Here is a 15,910-nt window from a genome sequence, read left to right as displayed (position 1 = left end):
TCCGGTTCCTATGTCGGCGGGGTCCCTGAAGAGACAATGGCACGATGTCGACTAGGTAGTCACCGAAACTCCGCCGAAAAAAAGCTTACGAGCTAGAGGGATAAAGACAATATGGGAAGCGCCGCTTCTGCGAGTCAGCCAAGTTTGGAATCAATTGAAGGATAATTGACTAGCAGAGATGAGGCTCGATTGACGACAATGTAAAGCAAGAGTAAGTAGCAGGTCCTAGAAGGTGGCACTATAGATAGAGTAAGAGAAAACTTGAAGAGTCACATAGACAATTAGAAACACAGCAAGCCAGCCCCTCCCCCTCCATCGTCCCGCCCAGTTCTTACCTCCCCCACGGCGGCGGGATTATCTTGACATGTGCAGATAAGACCGCAAAAAGCCAAGACAACCCCCCGGGTCTGGAACGCAACCGTGGTAAGCTCGGAGCTGCGAGCACTCTATGAGTCTCTAGAGGCGTCGGGTGGCTGGTCTGGTTGGATTTTCTTTGCTTGTTTCATTTGTCAGAGACCCGCCCGCGTTATGTTCTATTGCCGCACATGTAGGAGATACCCGACGTGGTGCCACCGCCCTATGCCGTGCTATAGTGTGCGTAAGCAGAAGTGCAGGCCGCGACACACGTTACTGCTTGCTTAAGTACCCCAGAAAGATATACACCCTACAGTTACTCGTTATTGCTGTCGAGTTCCAAGACTTGTTATCGTGATGTTGCGTCTGAAGTCTTGGCTTGCAGGTAGAGATAGACGCCGTTCAATAGCATCGGTAATTTTGTCGCCGATGGGTTTGTAGGATCAGCATGCTCACTAGTCCTTCTTTTCGAGGCTACATAGAGCTGCCAGCGAGGACAGGCATCAAGCTGCATTTTGAACCGCTTGTTGAAGCGATTAAGAATATGACATCAGTAATATCGAAGAGCCTTACGCAAATCCCCAATTGCGCCAACGATGTCGACCGAGTTTCTTCGCGTTACAATCGAGACCAAGTGCATTCAAATTGTACATTGAGTGATGAGGTATCCTTAGACAGAGTCATATCGCGACGCAGTTCCGTCTCAAAACCAAATGAAACACCCGCGATTTCAATGTTTACATGTAGAAGCAATCGCCAAAAGGTTACACAAGAGCCAGTAACGCAAACACTCACACATTTCCATCCCATCTCCCAGCTTCCAGAACGAAACATCAACAACTTGGGATGAACAACTGGCCCCTGTCAACAAAACATCCCCGTGCTCCCCTTCGTGCATACTTCACTCTCCAAGATTCAAGATTCAAACCGTGCTCAGCCCTCAGAACCCTTCAAAACCTTCCCCTCTCCCGCATTCTCACCCACGGCCTTCACAAGTAAAGACCAACCAGCTCCATCTCGTCGCGGTGAGGACCACTTGAGTGAGTGAGTGAGGCCCACCTCATCCGACGCAGTCAGCAAACGCCGCATTCTAACCTGCACGCCACGCTCCCACCGGCAAGCCTCGCAGGTCGCAGGCCGCATCCGCCGGGTCGCCGTTTGACATGACGAAACGGATTGAGTACACCCGAACCCAGCGAGCTCATCATAAATACAAGGGACCGTCAGTTTTTTTTCCGATGTTCTCAAAAGACGTCTGACCTTTCAGCCTCCTTCAAAACCTCAAGTCACACAAGCTCACAGCAATGGTTTACTGCTTACATCTTTCCATGTCGTACACATTACGAAGATTATCTACCGAACATCCTCTACGTGGAAATACACCCGTCCCCTTAAACAGTCCGTCTTCTTTTTTATAGAGCCTGCTTTCCTTGCCTGTTTCTGATACCAATCTGTCCCGTATGGAACTCGATGCAACGCTTTCTCAAAAATCTTCAGGTAAATAACAATCCCTCCTCTGGATGATCCTTATATGCATTTCCCCTTTAATCTCTGCCTTTCCTTTGAATTCCTCCAATCTTTCCACAACAAAGCTTACACAAATAACAAAAGAAATTATAGCATTATCGATACCTCTCGGTAGGCATCTCGTAGACATCCGGTACAGGACCCGAGTTATACGTCATACCCGGCGCGGGTCTCGACTGCTGTTGCGGCGGCTGCTGCGGCCTGGGTTGCGACTCGCCCATCTCGACGACTTCGTCTCCTCCCATTTCTGCGGGTAGGATTCTCGTTCCACCGAGCTCCTGCGCACCACCCGTCGGCGGGCGAGATCCATATCCGGCACCCGCGGGCGAAACTGTGCTGTTTGTCATGGGGCTCACGCTCTGCGAAGGCGGCGAGAGCTGGTGCTTGGGCACGGGCTGTCGTCTCTGCGTTCCCGCACCCGCTCCGAGCGCAGCAGCGCCTGCAGCAGCACCACCGTAGCCGGCCCCAGTCTCGGACATACCTCCACCGGGCCCGCTGAGGGGCGAGGGACCGTTGGGATCGTAGGCGCGCATGTCGTCGAGGTCGGCGCGAGAAGGTCGGTTAGCCTTACGGCGCTTGTAAAGCCAGTAGCCGATACCAATGAGAGCAGCAAGTCCAACAATGCCAACACCAACACCGATTCCGGCCTGTGCGCCGGTGGAAAGGCCTCCGCCGCTGCTGGAACCCGTGCTCTGCGCACCACCGGTCGCGGTTGCGGTGCCCAGGCTGCCGGTCGTCGGGCCGCTTTCAACTGTAGTAGGCACGGCGGTGTCGATGGAGGTGGAGGTGACGGTCAGGGTGGATTCGACGGTGATTGTGGTCTGGGCATTGTTGAAAAGGGTGCTTGTTACCATGGAGGTGAGGATGGTATTCGAGGTCGTTGTGAGGAGCACGGTGCTGGTCCGGGTGGCCAGGACGGTGGAATCGGCGCCTGCTGAGCCGGAGACGGTGACGACTACGGTGACGAGAGCGCGCTTCTCGATGACGCCGTATCTTCGGAGATCGTTGGCTTCGGCGGCGGGCGTGATTTGAGCAGCCGGGGCGTCGTAGGGAGCATCGAGAACAGGGAGGAAGTTGAGACTGCGCTTGGCAAGGACGGTAGAGGTGACATAGTTGGTCACGGTGGCGGTCGCGACATCGTTGCTGGTGATGGTGGTGGTCTGGAAGGTCGTGGAAGTGACGACAACGGTAGTGGTGACTGTACGCAAGAAGACTGTAGTGGACGTGACTGTTCCTCCTCCGCCGCCGCCCACGGTGGTGGTGATGGTGACTGTGGTGGTGGCCTCTGCCGCAGCTGTGGTCTCTGTCGTGGCCGCCGGAGTCGTGGCTACGGGTGTTGTGGAAGTGGGCGTCGAGCCGGTGCCGGTTTGTCGGGGTCGGAGGACAGGCAGGGGCTTGCTGCCATTATCGACAAAGGGAAAGGCGGTGGTGAAGGAGGACCAGAGTAGGGCCGCGAGGCCGGCTGATCCGAGACGCATGGTTGCGATGCGGTCACTCTACGACGAGTAGAGGACCGAGAATGAGCGCAATGGCAGTGGTGAGGATTGAGGTTGACTCTTGTTGAGTGGAAGTGGGAGGTTTAAACGGGGGAGGGGGGCGTAGAGTCGAGGACGAATTGATGGAGGATGAGGAGGATGCGGTAGGTAGTAACCTAGGGTAAGGCGGGTCGGAAACAAGTGTGAGTGAGGTGTGTGTGTGTGTGTACTCCGTGTGTGTTGTGCCACCACGGCGAAACACGGTGGAATGGGGATGGCGTCGTACAGTTTGGTTGTGGGAAGAGGCAACGAAACGGTGCGAGTAGACGGATGAACAGTCAATCGACGGGGGATACGAAAGTGAAGATGGGAAGCAGAGGATGGAAGATCCGCTAGGTCACGCCGGCACAGGTTCGGTTGATTACGAGAAGAACTTTTTAGTGGAAGGAACGGAGACTCGAGAGTGCGGGAAAGAGCGATGTAGATTTAGCATCGATTGGCGACTGCCTCCAAAATCAGTCCTGGAGTCCTGGAGTCCTGGGCTGTTTGTTGGCTGTTCACTAACTTCGCTTCGTACACAACTTCTTTCTCCCTTGAATCTCGACACGAACAACTTTCTTGAGTCCTAGAGACCTAGACCATGCAAAAATGCACACAATGCAGCCAAATCTGCACAAGTCCCAGCAAGTGCGCCTGTACCTCCGCAGCAGTGCAGATTCCGTCGAGCTTAGCGTCCCGGCCGACGGGTGCTAATGGAAAAGCCACTCGTAATAGCGTCCACCCGTCCAAGGTGGCGCGGTTTACTGGTTTTTTGCCTCATCTGTCATGGCTCATGAAATAAGTACAAATGGTGGTTTGTGCATGGCATCTCCCCTTCTCCTATGTATGACATCTCTGACGAACTCCGTCTTCTCCGTCAGGCTAGGCACTGGGCAGCGCTTCTCCTTTCCATGTTCCATCGAGGCTCTCCACCGCCGGATACTGGAGAGGAGCCCGAGCCGACGGTTTGAAAGAGGGGCCCTTCTCCCAAGAACTTCGAATGAACAAGTGACCGAGAAAAAAATAGACAAAAGAGTGGGCGGGAGGGGCGTCGAGGAATTAACCACTCCATCTGCTGCCCTCTCGAATCCCAAACGGCAGGTCGTCAGTCAATACTGCTGCTCGAGGGCGGCCCAAACCCAAAGGAAATAAGACCAAAGGGCGACGGAGCGAAGAAAGGCTAACAAATGTTTAATTTGAACACGCCCAAGTAGGAAACACAATGACACAACCACACAAGGGGTGTACAAAAAGGGACGAGGATTCCGACAGCGAGGGCTTAGAATTTTCGGATGCCCGTCAACTTGGAGCTCTTTTCGACAAGGTCTCTCCCCGCCATCCGAGAGTGCTCTCGATGGTGATGTGCGCCGCTGCTTGGGTACCCGCTGAATGCTGCAATGGCAGTGCTCGACAAGCCCGTCATTGACAGCCCGCGGTGGCCGGGCTCTTCGCACGCACACACGCACGCCATCATGGGGTGTCCCTGAACCCCTGGACCAGTGGACCCTGCCAGCCATGAGAACCTTCAATCGAGGTGCTGTGCGCCCCCAAAACGTTTCTCTATCTCGCTCTTTCCGACCTCTGCCGTTTGAATTGAAAGATGCCATAATACGGAGAGAATTGACAGCCAGTCGATGGTTATCAGCAATATTGCCAGGGCTCGGGGCCAACGCATAGGTATCGATAGCTAGGCAGTATACGGCGGAGTTCCATTGGACAATCAGCAGCAATACGAGATTGTCGGAAAACCGCCTTGGTCCTGGGATGGTTAACGAAATCTCCCCGTCAACTCCAGTCTCCAGCCAAACCCCCGTGTCGCTTGCCCCCTCATACGGTACGCGGGATGGACCCAAGTGGGCAACATACGATGGCTGAGTAACCAAGGGCCCCGACAACGGCCACGACGACGACTACGACAGCGACGCGTAAAGAAGGAAACATATTGAAACTACCATGATAACGAGGTTTCTTCCACCCGTATATGCATCGCGCGGTGTTGAGAGGTTTCAAAATGTCGCAACCATTCAAAAGTACGGAATACACCTAGACCCTTGATAGATGTTGCGATTCTCCCGCCAGGGTTCACTTGGATCCCTCCCCGGGCCATAAAACCACTTCCGTGTCATCGCCGGCGTGGCGCTGGTCATCCGGGCGTCGAATGACCCTGGATTCCTCAAATCATCAGCTAGCGCCACACTTGCTTGCATTCGCGCATTTCCTGCCAAATTCGATCTTTTGACGGTGGACCGAATCGCGACATTGACACGCGCCCAAACTATTAAAGCGTGTCGAGAGAAGAAAGAAAAGCGCTCGTGTTCTGTGGTAGCGAGTGAGTGATCCTACTCGTGTTTCACCCTCGATAATGCTTTTCTTGATCTATCCGTCTGCTCGCAGCTCGAGGGGACATAGTATCTAGTGGTGTTGACGTTCCGTCATGCGATCTGCGCGTGGGCAGAATGATATCAGCCTGGGCAGACGCTTACAGCAGACAACGCATAACAACACACACACACACACACACACACACACGCACACGCATTCACGCGCCAGAAAATGAGCCGAAACGGAATACGAGATCGAGGTGCAGCAGCCAGCGCCCCAGTAGGTCTACAAAACGGTCGGTTTAGGGAGGTGTGCTCGCCAACAGCGTCATCCTTTGTAGATCAACACCGTCTGCGACACGAGAGAAGAATGTAAGGATTCTCGGGTCTCAAAGATGCTCAAGATGGGAGAAAAGCCCGACAGGACCCAATCACTCGCTCCTGGAGTCCGTCCAGTTAGTTCAACGCAGGAAGCAGTCTCATGCTTGGAGTCTATCAACTCTCAGAAAAGTCCGCTACTCAATCTCTTACCACCAAGCTGGCAAGCTTCGAAAGTGCTTACTGCGAAAAGAAGAAAGAGCACTGTTTAACTCTATCGTTTTATATTACTAGAGGATTGCCGTAGTATATATAGACGCTACCCTACCCTCGAATTCCGTACTATTTAACCTTAACCCTTTTTATAAATTACTTATCCTTTTTTTTATTTTACCCTCTTTTTTATTAAGGGATTACTAAAATTATAGTTTTAATAACTTATTAATAAGCTAATATTATTATTTAAAAATAAGTAACCTATTTTTATATATAAATACTAAAAGTCTTATTATTATAAAAATAATAATAAATATACCGGAGTATTTAAAAAAGCTTTTTAATAAATTTTTAATACTATTTAAAGCGATTATTTTTAAGTTATAAAAGAAAGCTAAGGCGCTATATTAATATAGCCCTATTTATCTCGTTAATATTAATAATATTTTTTTAATATAGGATATATTAATAATACTTTATAGCTACGTTACTACGCTTTATAAATCGTACTTAATATTAATAAGGTTTTTAATATTATTTACTAAGTTTTTTATTAAAGTCGTTATTATAAAGTTAGTTTAGTTATTAATATTTTAATAAGTATTTTAACTTAACTTAGAAGCTCTTATAGTTTTTAAAAAGAGGTTTTTAAAGGACTTATAATTAAACTTTTTATTTATTATAAATAAAGTTATTATAATTAAAGTTATAGTAATTAAAGTTATAATAATTAAAACTATAGTACTATTTATAAACCTCGATAATAAATAGTTAATAATATAATTATCTTTTTTTTATAATAAGCTTAAAAAAGTATTTTAATTTAAGTATTAAATAGGTACTATACTATTTTATTAAAATTATATTCTTATATTTGTAACTTAGAAAGAATTAACTTTCTTCGATAATAAGGTACTTAGAAAAGAAGAAAGAGGGGACCGCCCGGGACACTCGGGCGTCGAAGACTCGAAGGGGCCCAGCGTTTGTAATTCCCGGAAATTACCCAGAGACACAGCGTCCACCGGCCGGTGAGTAATCCAGTTGCCAACTGAGCCACACTTCACTGTGAAGCCCGGCACACGGCGCGCCCACTCAGCTTGGGGCTTAACACGACTTTCATAACGTCTGTGCATTTGCCTTCAAGTGAGAGTATGGCTCACATGTCACTCACGAGGAATGCATCTTTCAATTCAAGCTTTATTTCTCCAGAATTTGCTCGTCATTTTCCCCATGTTGTACTCACAAGTGTGAGACACTTCACTTTTGTCCTATCTGACATGAAGTCGCCTCCATTCTTGCCCGCTCCCTGCCAAGGCCTCTGCTTGGAAGGGTTCGTCCTGTCCATGGGCCGTCGCTGGAAGAGTGGTCAGTCTCACCCAGAGTGACTGCCTCATTAAGCTCACATGATCGGTTCCCTTCGACTTCACATCATTACGGCGTAAGCGCACGATAGATGACCAGTAGAGATGACCAAGGTTTACGTCCTCTTATTGACTGAAAACGCCTGTATTGATCTGTACTCATTTTAAGAAACAATGACCCAGCAGCCGCAAAGCAGCCGCGCCATTGTTGGAACTGAGAAGCGCAACCGAGATCAAGATGTGAAACGATATCAAGATCTGAAGTTGGTATGATATCGTCTGAGAAAGGGCTTCGTCGCCTGTATTCCATTGACCGCTTCATGGCGTCACTACATCCGTCACTACGCAAGTCTTTCTCTAACTTTGCTCTGTTTTCTAGCAGTCGATGGGATGCGTTTGATGTATCTATATCCAGCCTGCAGGTTATATATTCCGACGTGGAACTTCTGGAGCGTATCAAACGCTACCTTGTTAGTCGCCTCGACAGTAAAGCCATCGGTTCCGGCTTGGGCACTCTCCTAACTGTCGATAACGACATCTACGGGAACCGCGACATTCGTGTCCACACTTCAGGCTGGATCATTGTCTCTGTACGGAGTATTCGAAAGAGAGTACCTGAAGCTTCGACGCCGCCAACAAGCCGTCTTGCCGCATTTGGATCTTATTTACTCTTGCGCTGTTCCACGAAGTCTTGAGGATGCCCAGCGGTGATATCATCCGAGAGATCCGCCGACATTCGTACACACAGGGCCCGAAAGAGCTCAATCTCATGCTCGCCCAATGCCGTGTCCATCCCAGAGCATCTGAGCCCCTCATCCTCGCCGCCGTTCGTACCGCAAGCAACCCAAGAACGCCTGCCATCCAACCAGGTCGGCACGTTAATCGGCCCATCCCACGGCCTCGTCCAATCGCCCGCGAAGAAGTTGATGGAGGCCAGCGGACTCTTTGCGTAATGTCGGATGAACCTCGCAACTTGGAGGGCACTCGTCGCCGTGAGCAGAGGGCTGGCGAGCTGCTCCACCGGACCGCAGGCATCCTCGCAACGGACCGGATCGTACGGGCCCTGTTGACGACGGCATTCGCTCGCGATCTCGAGGTATAGCGTGAGGTTGGTCAGTCCAGCCGGGAGGCCTAACGAGAGAGCGCGGAGATCCTCCCATGGCCATGTGCCGTTGCGGTTGAGGTCGATGGTCAGAGATTGCAAATTGGGTGCTAGGTTGCGAAGGTCTCGCATGACCTCACTCGGAAGTGCTGGTCTTTTGGACTCTAGGCTTTCTGGCGTTCGCCATTCCAGGTGAGTGAGTGAGCGTCCATGTCGTTCCAGTATAGGGATTATGGACTGGTCTTGGCCGGCGTCTAGCCATGAAAGGCTGTGCAGCGAATGCGGAGGTAGAGAGAGGCCAAAGTCTACGGTTGTGTTTCGTTCCAGCCTCAACGTGCGAAGGCTTGGTAGAGATAGAGGCAATTCGCTCTCGACGAGTGTCTCGGGGGGACCGTCGTAGTCCAAGATGGAGAGATTGCGGATCTTGGAGAAGTCCATCGCGTCGAGCCATAGTTCGGTGTTGCTCACCGACTTTTGGTCATCTGGGAGTAGTCTCCATTTCAACCACCCAAAGGCATCACCCGACCAGATCCAAGCACTGAGGTAAGTCCATCCTCTCAAAGGATGTAGGTAATCCCCATCAGTGTCGTAAAAATGATACTTTTCGAGGGATAGTGTGTCCAGTACGGGGAGATATCGTGATGTTCCGGCAGGATCGAGAGGAAGGCTCCAGCGGTCGGGTTCTCCTACACAACCGATCTCTCCGATACGCAGGTTGAGTGATGTGATGTTGGGGCAGTGGATGAGAGCATCGTGGACTTCGGCTAACGACTCGTAGTCTGTGTTGCTTGGGCTCTGGTGGGACGGTGGTATGGTAACTCTGAGTTCTGAACTGGAGGGGCAGGTTACAGGTTTTGCGGGTGAGGCGATTCCGGCCCAGATGAGGAACGAGGTGAGAGTATGTGTGGGAAGCATGATGAATTCAGTCACCGATCCCCTTTCTGAACCATCGGTTTCCGTTGTGATCCTGCGGCGAGGATGGAAGTTGAGCTTATCAGGTAGAAAGACGATGGCTGGGAGAGGTGACAGGGGCGTGTTGGATGGACCCCTGTTTCGCTGTGCCTCATTCAACGTGCTCCCCGCCATTTTTCATGATTTGCTTATGCTTTATTATCACAGATATTTGCCCAGCAGCTGCCCAGCAGCTGCGCTATTGTTGACACCAAGAAGGGCAACCAAGATCAAGACATCGAATGACATCAAGATAGCAGCAGCACCAACCAAGTTCTCCACTTCATCGTTATCAAGTAAGGGGAGGACATGGCCATTTCTTGCGGCAAGCAACAGTAACCACCGAAAGTCATCTACTTCCCCATCACCTCCCCTCTCTACCACAGTCTTTGCCCTGAGCCGGAGGAGGTCTGAGGTAGACGCGACCGAACCCCCCAAGAAGGACTCGGTTGCGTGTATGCGCTCGATGCAGCCATTGCCAATCTCCAGGACATCCATTCGTACTCGGAATCCTTGAGGTGCGTCAAACGCAATCTTGCCGTCGGCCTCGACGGTAAAGTCTTTGAGCCCGGCTTGGGCGCTCTCCTAAATGTCGATGATGGCCTCTGAGGGAGCCGCAACATCCACGTCCTCGGTGTGCTATGTCGAGGAGTGGGCAACGCTCGCCGCACCTCCGACTAAGATAACATGCTGCCGTAAGCCTGGACGGACAAGGGTCGTTGCTGCTTTAAAGCAGGCAAACAGCGCGTCGCGCATGGGGATGGAGATGGTCTTGGAGGAGTTGGGCATTTTGAATGATGACTCTTCTTAGGGATCTAGCTTCGAGCGAAAAATACTTTGAACAAGTGAAGAGCTGATGCAAGTAACTTGTAGTAACGATTACCAATCTATCATCTTGAGCAATGCACACGGCAAATGATTCGATGCTTTATCAAGAACCTACCAAGAAGTCTGTCGATGATGTCGCGAAGAAGAAAACACAGCAAAAAGAGAGGGAGGGGTAGTTGTCAATCTGACTACTTGCCTTTCCATGCTTTACATCACCTGGTGCCTGCTTTGGCAATCATTCACGTCTATTTGGTGAGGCACTTGGGGCAGCTGGTATCCTTCGGACCTGACCCATTGCTTGGGAGTTTTCATGTGCCTGGAAGATAGGAAAGAGCGTGTCGACAATGTGTTTCCCCTAAACACTGGCTATCTATCGTGAATGCTACCACAATGCCCTCAATCGTGCTCGAAGTAAACGACTATGATCTTTTCGAGAGTTTCCTTGCTTCGTCAAGCTCTTCAGTCGATTCCTCCCGCCGCCTCTTTCTCTCAGTTCTGGGTGCTATGCCGGTTTCGCTCCTCCGCAGGTCGATGTCCACGATCCAGGGATAGCGTTCCAACTCACCATCCACCTCGAGCGCGGCGTTTACGAACATGGTGCTCTTGACCTCCGACGAGCTCAGATCGTTGCGGAGATGTCCTGCACTACAGTATCGCTGCGCTCTGCATACGTCGATTCTCATCTCTCTAACCTTCTTGTCTTCTTCAGATTCGAACCGGGTACCCCCGAGCGTTGCGAGACTTTCAACAAGCTGAGACTTTTCGTGATTAATATCACTAAAATGTGAGGGTTTGTCGGAAATCTTCGGGCGCCAAGCTGCGTCCTTTGCTCCCCAACCACCGTGTACATGTCCGAAACAGTGAAAACGAGGTTGAGACTTCGCAACCGCAGCAAACAGATCCGAACAGCCGATACGCTTCTTCTTCGCAGACATGTCCATAATCCCACGCGGCGGACCATGAGTGATGACGATGTCCGTGTCGGCCTGGATTTGGAAGTCATGTCCCTCGCTTTCGTTGTACGAGAAGCCCCAGCCTTCAGATGATGAGGATGATGGCGTGTACGGGCTAGCGTAGACCTTGAGCCTTGTGCCGTTCGCCAGAGTCAGTTCGTGTGTACCCTCGTCTAGGAGAACGATACCGTCCTTCTTGGCATCGATGAAGAGCTTCCTTGCCAGTCCGTATCCGCCATACTCCCGTTCAAGCAGGTCTGCTTCAAGTGGTGCGCCGTCGATGCGGTTGGCTTCCTCGACTTTTGCTTTGAATGCTACGGGGTCGAGAGAGAAGTCGTGGTTACCTGCGATGACGAGCGTGAGTGGTGCTTTGAACGACTTGAGCATGTCGAGAGTTTGGCGGAATTCGTCCATTTTTGAGTGCTGTGTGAGGTCGCCGCAGTGGATCAGGACATCAGTTGGTTCACGAGGCATCATTTCAGGTGGGAATGTGTGACCATGAGTGTCGGAGATGATGAGGAATCTGGTTTGGGTGGTGGAAGACATCGTGTTGAGACTGCGAGGTTGAACGGAGGATGCAGGTAGTGGGACTTGGCCGACTCTTGAAGGCGTCAAGTCTGAGATGAGTTGTGTATGTTTTTCCTCGATATTTCAATTCGGCTGAGGAATACACTAATGCTTAAATGTCAAAACGATGAGCCTGGGGAGAATCTCTGCGATATGGTTTTGAATTTCTTTAGTCTGCCCACATACATATCTCCGTTTGTGTCCATCAAGTGACATACCAGCTGCGATAGGTTTTTCAACCGCCGCCAGATAACCTTCATTAATCCCCTCGTGATACCTGGATAGCCTGAATAACGAGGCTAGGAAAACATGATTATAGCGGTGAAGCATGGTAGATGACGTGAGGCAAAAGAACTTCACTAACGTCGAGCAAAGAGTGAGCCGCTCGACAAGAAACTTATCGAATGGGGTATGGGGGCGTTGACAGCCCGCATAATCCTACCACAAGAACAGGAGGATGGACTGCTACCATGACTACACCAAGAACTGCATTTTAACCGCGCCGGATCAACCGAAGCGGCAATGGCTCGGCTCCGGTTGGGGTTCAAAGCCGGCGCACTAGCCGGGCATCCTCAGCCGGGCAGGGCCGGAAGCACGCGCATTCTACTGTGAAGCAGAGAGGGAGGATATGGAATCACCCTCCTGACAAACACGGCCACGTCTGATACCACAGTGTTGAGGCGATTGGTGGTACCAAGTAGACATCATAATCTAGGCAAGTCCCCTTGTCTGCTCTCGCGCGAGACCAAGATACCCGAAATCGCCAAGCAAAAAGCCAAGCCATCCCTCGCCCATCATCCCTCACTCATACACCACCAAGCACGAAGAGCCACTCAACCAGATCGCCCGCGCCCGGCCTGAAAAGTCCCCGTATCTACTTACCCAAGTGGGTGAGAAAATCGGTTTCCACTATTATCTCTAGTACCAATATCTATTAGACGGGGTATATTCTCTAACGTACATAAGAAAGATTCTGATGCGAAAAGGGTAGCGGCTATAATGATATACCTAGTGAAAGGGGCAAGCGCATGGCAGAGAATCAAGCGTCCCCCACGTCACCAAATCAACTATCCTCAAAAAACAAACAAGCAGCCAAGCAATGTTAAGGAAAACGGCTTACGACCCTACGGAAAGAAAAATCCCAACCACGCGGCGGCATGTAACACCCCTTGTTCGTCCGATATCATCCCAGTTGGAGCGTTTTACAACAGGCGTCTCGAAACTCAACAAAGGGCACACGTCCCTACCCAAGCAGTCGTCATCTTTACACCAAGCCCGGGCGTCCGAGCGCTCCCCTCAGTCTCCCAGGGCCTACGGGAGCCCAAACAGTGGCGAAGAAGACTTGAGGAAGGGGCACGTCTCACCTCATCTTGGGAATCGTCTCCTACACACATGCACGCGGTAGATAACGAGAGAAACGGATGAAGGAAACCAAGTTGACGTTTGCAAGAGCCTTGTGCCCTGCTACATCAAGAACTGTCTAAGTATACTGATGATGGCATCGCTAGGTACAATGTAAATGTCGGTAGTAGTAAATAGTATATCCACAAGGGGTTGCGGGGATGACGCCCAAGATTATCATCATCCACCGATGCACTTCCTCACTGTCGCCCTCCAAATTCTCATCCTCCTCCTCCTCCTCTCCGACGGCATGCCTGCGATGCCGTCACCCGTGTCGCCAATACCTGGCATCCACCTGGTCTTGTGGCGTCCGGCGCAACTGCAACATGCAACCCCGTGGATCAGACTCCATGATGGTCTATCCTACCGCAACTGATAAATGATGGTAGAGATAGATTGGTACAGGCAAGCAACGACGCTGATATTGTTGACAAATAATATGGTGGAAGAGGGAAACGAAACGAAATTGTTGCCTTTTTCTTTTTCTTCGACTTTGGCCTAGAAGTTCTCCTTGCCCCATACGAACGAGAAGCTGCAGTAATATTAGCATTGAACATGTTTTCAGGCCTAGAATGGTGACTTACCCAGGTTCACTGTACTTATTACAGAAAATGTGTAGCGTGCTACCTAGACCCTTAGGACCGCAGAAGAATACACCGGCCTCGGCAGGCGAGTGCAGCTTGCGGATACCTCTGAAAATCATGTCCCAGTTGGGTCTACCGAAGTTGGTCGGCGAGCGCAGGCCGGTAATGGTATCCTTGTCGGCGTTGGCGTCGTTAATCATAATGTTCGTCGCGTCGTCCGCCTTGATCTTAGCCGTCAGGTAGGTGTGGATCTCAATACGGTTATCGACATCCTGAGCTTCAATGGCCAGAAGAAGGGAGCGGAACCACTCGAAAGAGCCGAAGTCTCTGCAAATCCAGAAGAAGTAAACCTTGCTCAGGCGGGTCTTCTGCTGAGGGTAGTTCATGCGGTACCAGATGGACTTTAGGATGGAAGCAAAGGGCGTGACACCGATACCAGCACCGCAGAGAACCGAGATCTCGTATTTGAAAACATCCTCAGAGGCCGAGCCAAAGGGACCGTCAATGTAAACACGGGGCAAGACACGGCGGAGGGCGGGGTCGACCTCGCTGGAATCGCTGTTGACACCGACAACCTTGCTCGCATCGTCCTTCTTCTTGTCCCATTCGCAGCCGAGAGCCATTGAGACAGCACGAGTGAAGTCACCGACAACACGCATGTGGATGGAGATGTAGTCTTCCTCGGGGGCGCTGGTCAAGGTGAAAGGGTGGTACTGCCACAGAGAGACGGCGGGACAGCAGAAGAAAATGTACTGTCCAGCTCTGGTCTTGGTGTGCTCCTTCTTGATCTGGATCTCGCAGACATTGCTGGGGTGCTGAATGACCTTGGAAACGTACGTCTTGTGACGTCCACGAACCTCACGAGCGACACGCTCAGCCAGGTAGACGAAACCGCCGTACATCCAGTACTGCCAAAACACACCGATGGCGGAAGTGCCGATGCTGGTGCAGAAAGGAGCAAAGTCGGGCTGAATCATGCAGAAGGCACCGTGGATGGACCAGAAGAAGAAGAAGACGATAAACATGTGGTGAGTGTACCAGAATCGCTCGTAGTTGGCACGGCGGGGCTTCTCAACCGAGGTGAAGACCATACCCATGAGCGCGATGAGCATGACATAGCCAGTCCAGCCGGGTCCGGAAACAAAGTTGGCCAGCAGCCAGCCGTAGATTCCGAGGTTGTTCTTGGCGGCGATCTGGGCGAAGTTGTTCCAGTGGGCAATGGTGTGGACCCACGAAAAGAAGACAATGGACCAAGCGGTGGTGATGTGGAAGGTGATGTTCTTGTCGAACTGGATGATTCCGTTGAGCGGAGTCTGGCGAGCCAGGGAGATGAGCGTGCGGCAGACGGGGAAAAGGACCAAAGCGACGTCGACGTGGAGCACCAGCGCAGCTGAACGTGCAATGATGAATGTCGGGCCAAATGTGTCTCTTGCTATTTGCAAGTTGTCCTTGAGGGCGAAGTTGACGGAGGCGAAAGCAAAGACGAGACCGTGAAGCACGAGGAACACAAAAACGAATCTGTTTGCAGTTAGAGCCTGTTGTCAAGTAGTCGGACTGGATGTGCGTAGACGTACACTCTTCGGTATCCTTCGTTAATCATCCAACGGTCGAAGCGCTCCCGCATTGTCAAATCCTTTTGCTTCTCCTGAGTCATCTCTCCGGAGAGAAGCATGCGGGTGAGGGGTGTCCATCTTGATCGTTCCGAGGGCTTCTCGGAACCTGCGTAGTAGTAATCCATGGCTGGCAATTCGATCTGGCTTGTCGCTAGCCAGGGGTTCTTCGACGATTGTTCTCTTGCTGATTTCCTTTCCGATCCGAACTATCCCAGTGGAGGGGTGGTCTTCTTCTCGACTCTTTCTCGGATTTCAATTAAACGTCCCCGCTGGTTCTGTTTCCTTCCCTAGTCGTTGGCA

The 15,910-nt window shown here is 51.2% G+C and overlaps 5 protein-coding genes across 5 annotated transcripts; all 5 read right to left on the bottom strand.

The window, feature by feature from the left end:
• Positions 1 to 1,976: 1,976 nt before the first annotated feature.
• On the bottom strand, positions 1,977 to 3,359 carry CABS01_07569 (uncharacterized protein; the record flags this gene model as incomplete). The annotated part of the gene is made up of 1 exon (XM_060540931.1): positions 1,977 to 3,359. One exon carries the CDS (start codon positions 3,357 to 3,359, stop codon positions 1,977 to 1,979), a length of 1,383 nt encoding a protein of 460 aa, XP_060403099.1.
• A 4,913-nt stretch (positions 3,360 to 8,272) lies between these two features.
• On the bottom strand, positions 8,273 to 9,628 carry CABS01_07568 (uncharacterized protein; the record flags this gene model as incomplete). The annotated part of the gene is made up of 1 exon (XM_060540930.1): positions 8,273 to 9,628. One exon carries the CDS (start codon positions 9,626 to 9,628, stop codon positions 8,273 to 8,275), a length of 1,356 nt encoding a protein of 451 aa, XP_060403098.1.
• Positions 9,629 to 9,826: 198 nt separating this feature from the next.
• CABS01_07567 (uncharacterized protein) lies at positions 9,827 to 10,453 on the bottom strand (the record flags this gene model as incomplete). The annotated part of the gene is made up of 2 exons (XM_060540929.1): positions 9,827 to 10,249; positions 10,376 to 10,453. 2 exons carry the CDS (start codon positions 10,451 to 10,453, stop codon positions 9,827 to 9,829), a joined length of 501 nt encoding a protein of 166 aa, XP_060403097.1.
• Positions 10,454 to 10,911: 458 nt separating this feature from the next.
• Positions 10,912 to 11,991, bottom strand: CABS01_07566 (uncharacterized protein; the record flags this gene model as incomplete). Its single annotated transcript, XM_060540928.1, has 1 exon — positions 10,912 to 11,991. One exon carries the CDS (start codon positions 11,989 to 11,991, stop codon positions 10,912 to 10,914), a length of 1,080 nt encoding a protein of 359 aa, XP_060403096.1.
• A 1,920-nt stretch (positions 11,992 to 13,911) lies between these two features.
• On the bottom strand, positions 13,912 to 15,735 carry CABS01_07565 (ferric reductase like transmembrane component; the record flags this gene model as incomplete). The annotated part of the gene is made up of 3 exons (XM_060540927.1): positions 13,912 to 13,945; positions 13,998 to 15,515; positions 15,572 to 15,735. The coding sequence occupies 3 exons, from the start codon at positions 15,733 to 15,735 to the stop codon at positions 13,912 to 13,914; spliced, it is 1,716 nt and encodes a 571-aa protein (XP_060403095.1).
• Positions 15,736 to 15,910: the final 175 nt, after the last annotated feature.

Source organism: Colletotrichum abscissum (assembly GCF_030869225.1).
Source record: "Colletotrichum abscissum strain IMI 504890 chromosome Unknown Scaffold_16.1, whole genome shotgun sequence".
Lineage (NCBI taxonomy): Eukaryota > Fungi > Ascomycota > Sordariomycetes > Glomerellales > Glomerellaceae > Colletotrichum > Colletotrichum abscissum.
This window is presented reverse-complemented; position numbering and strand designations above follow the sequence as displayed.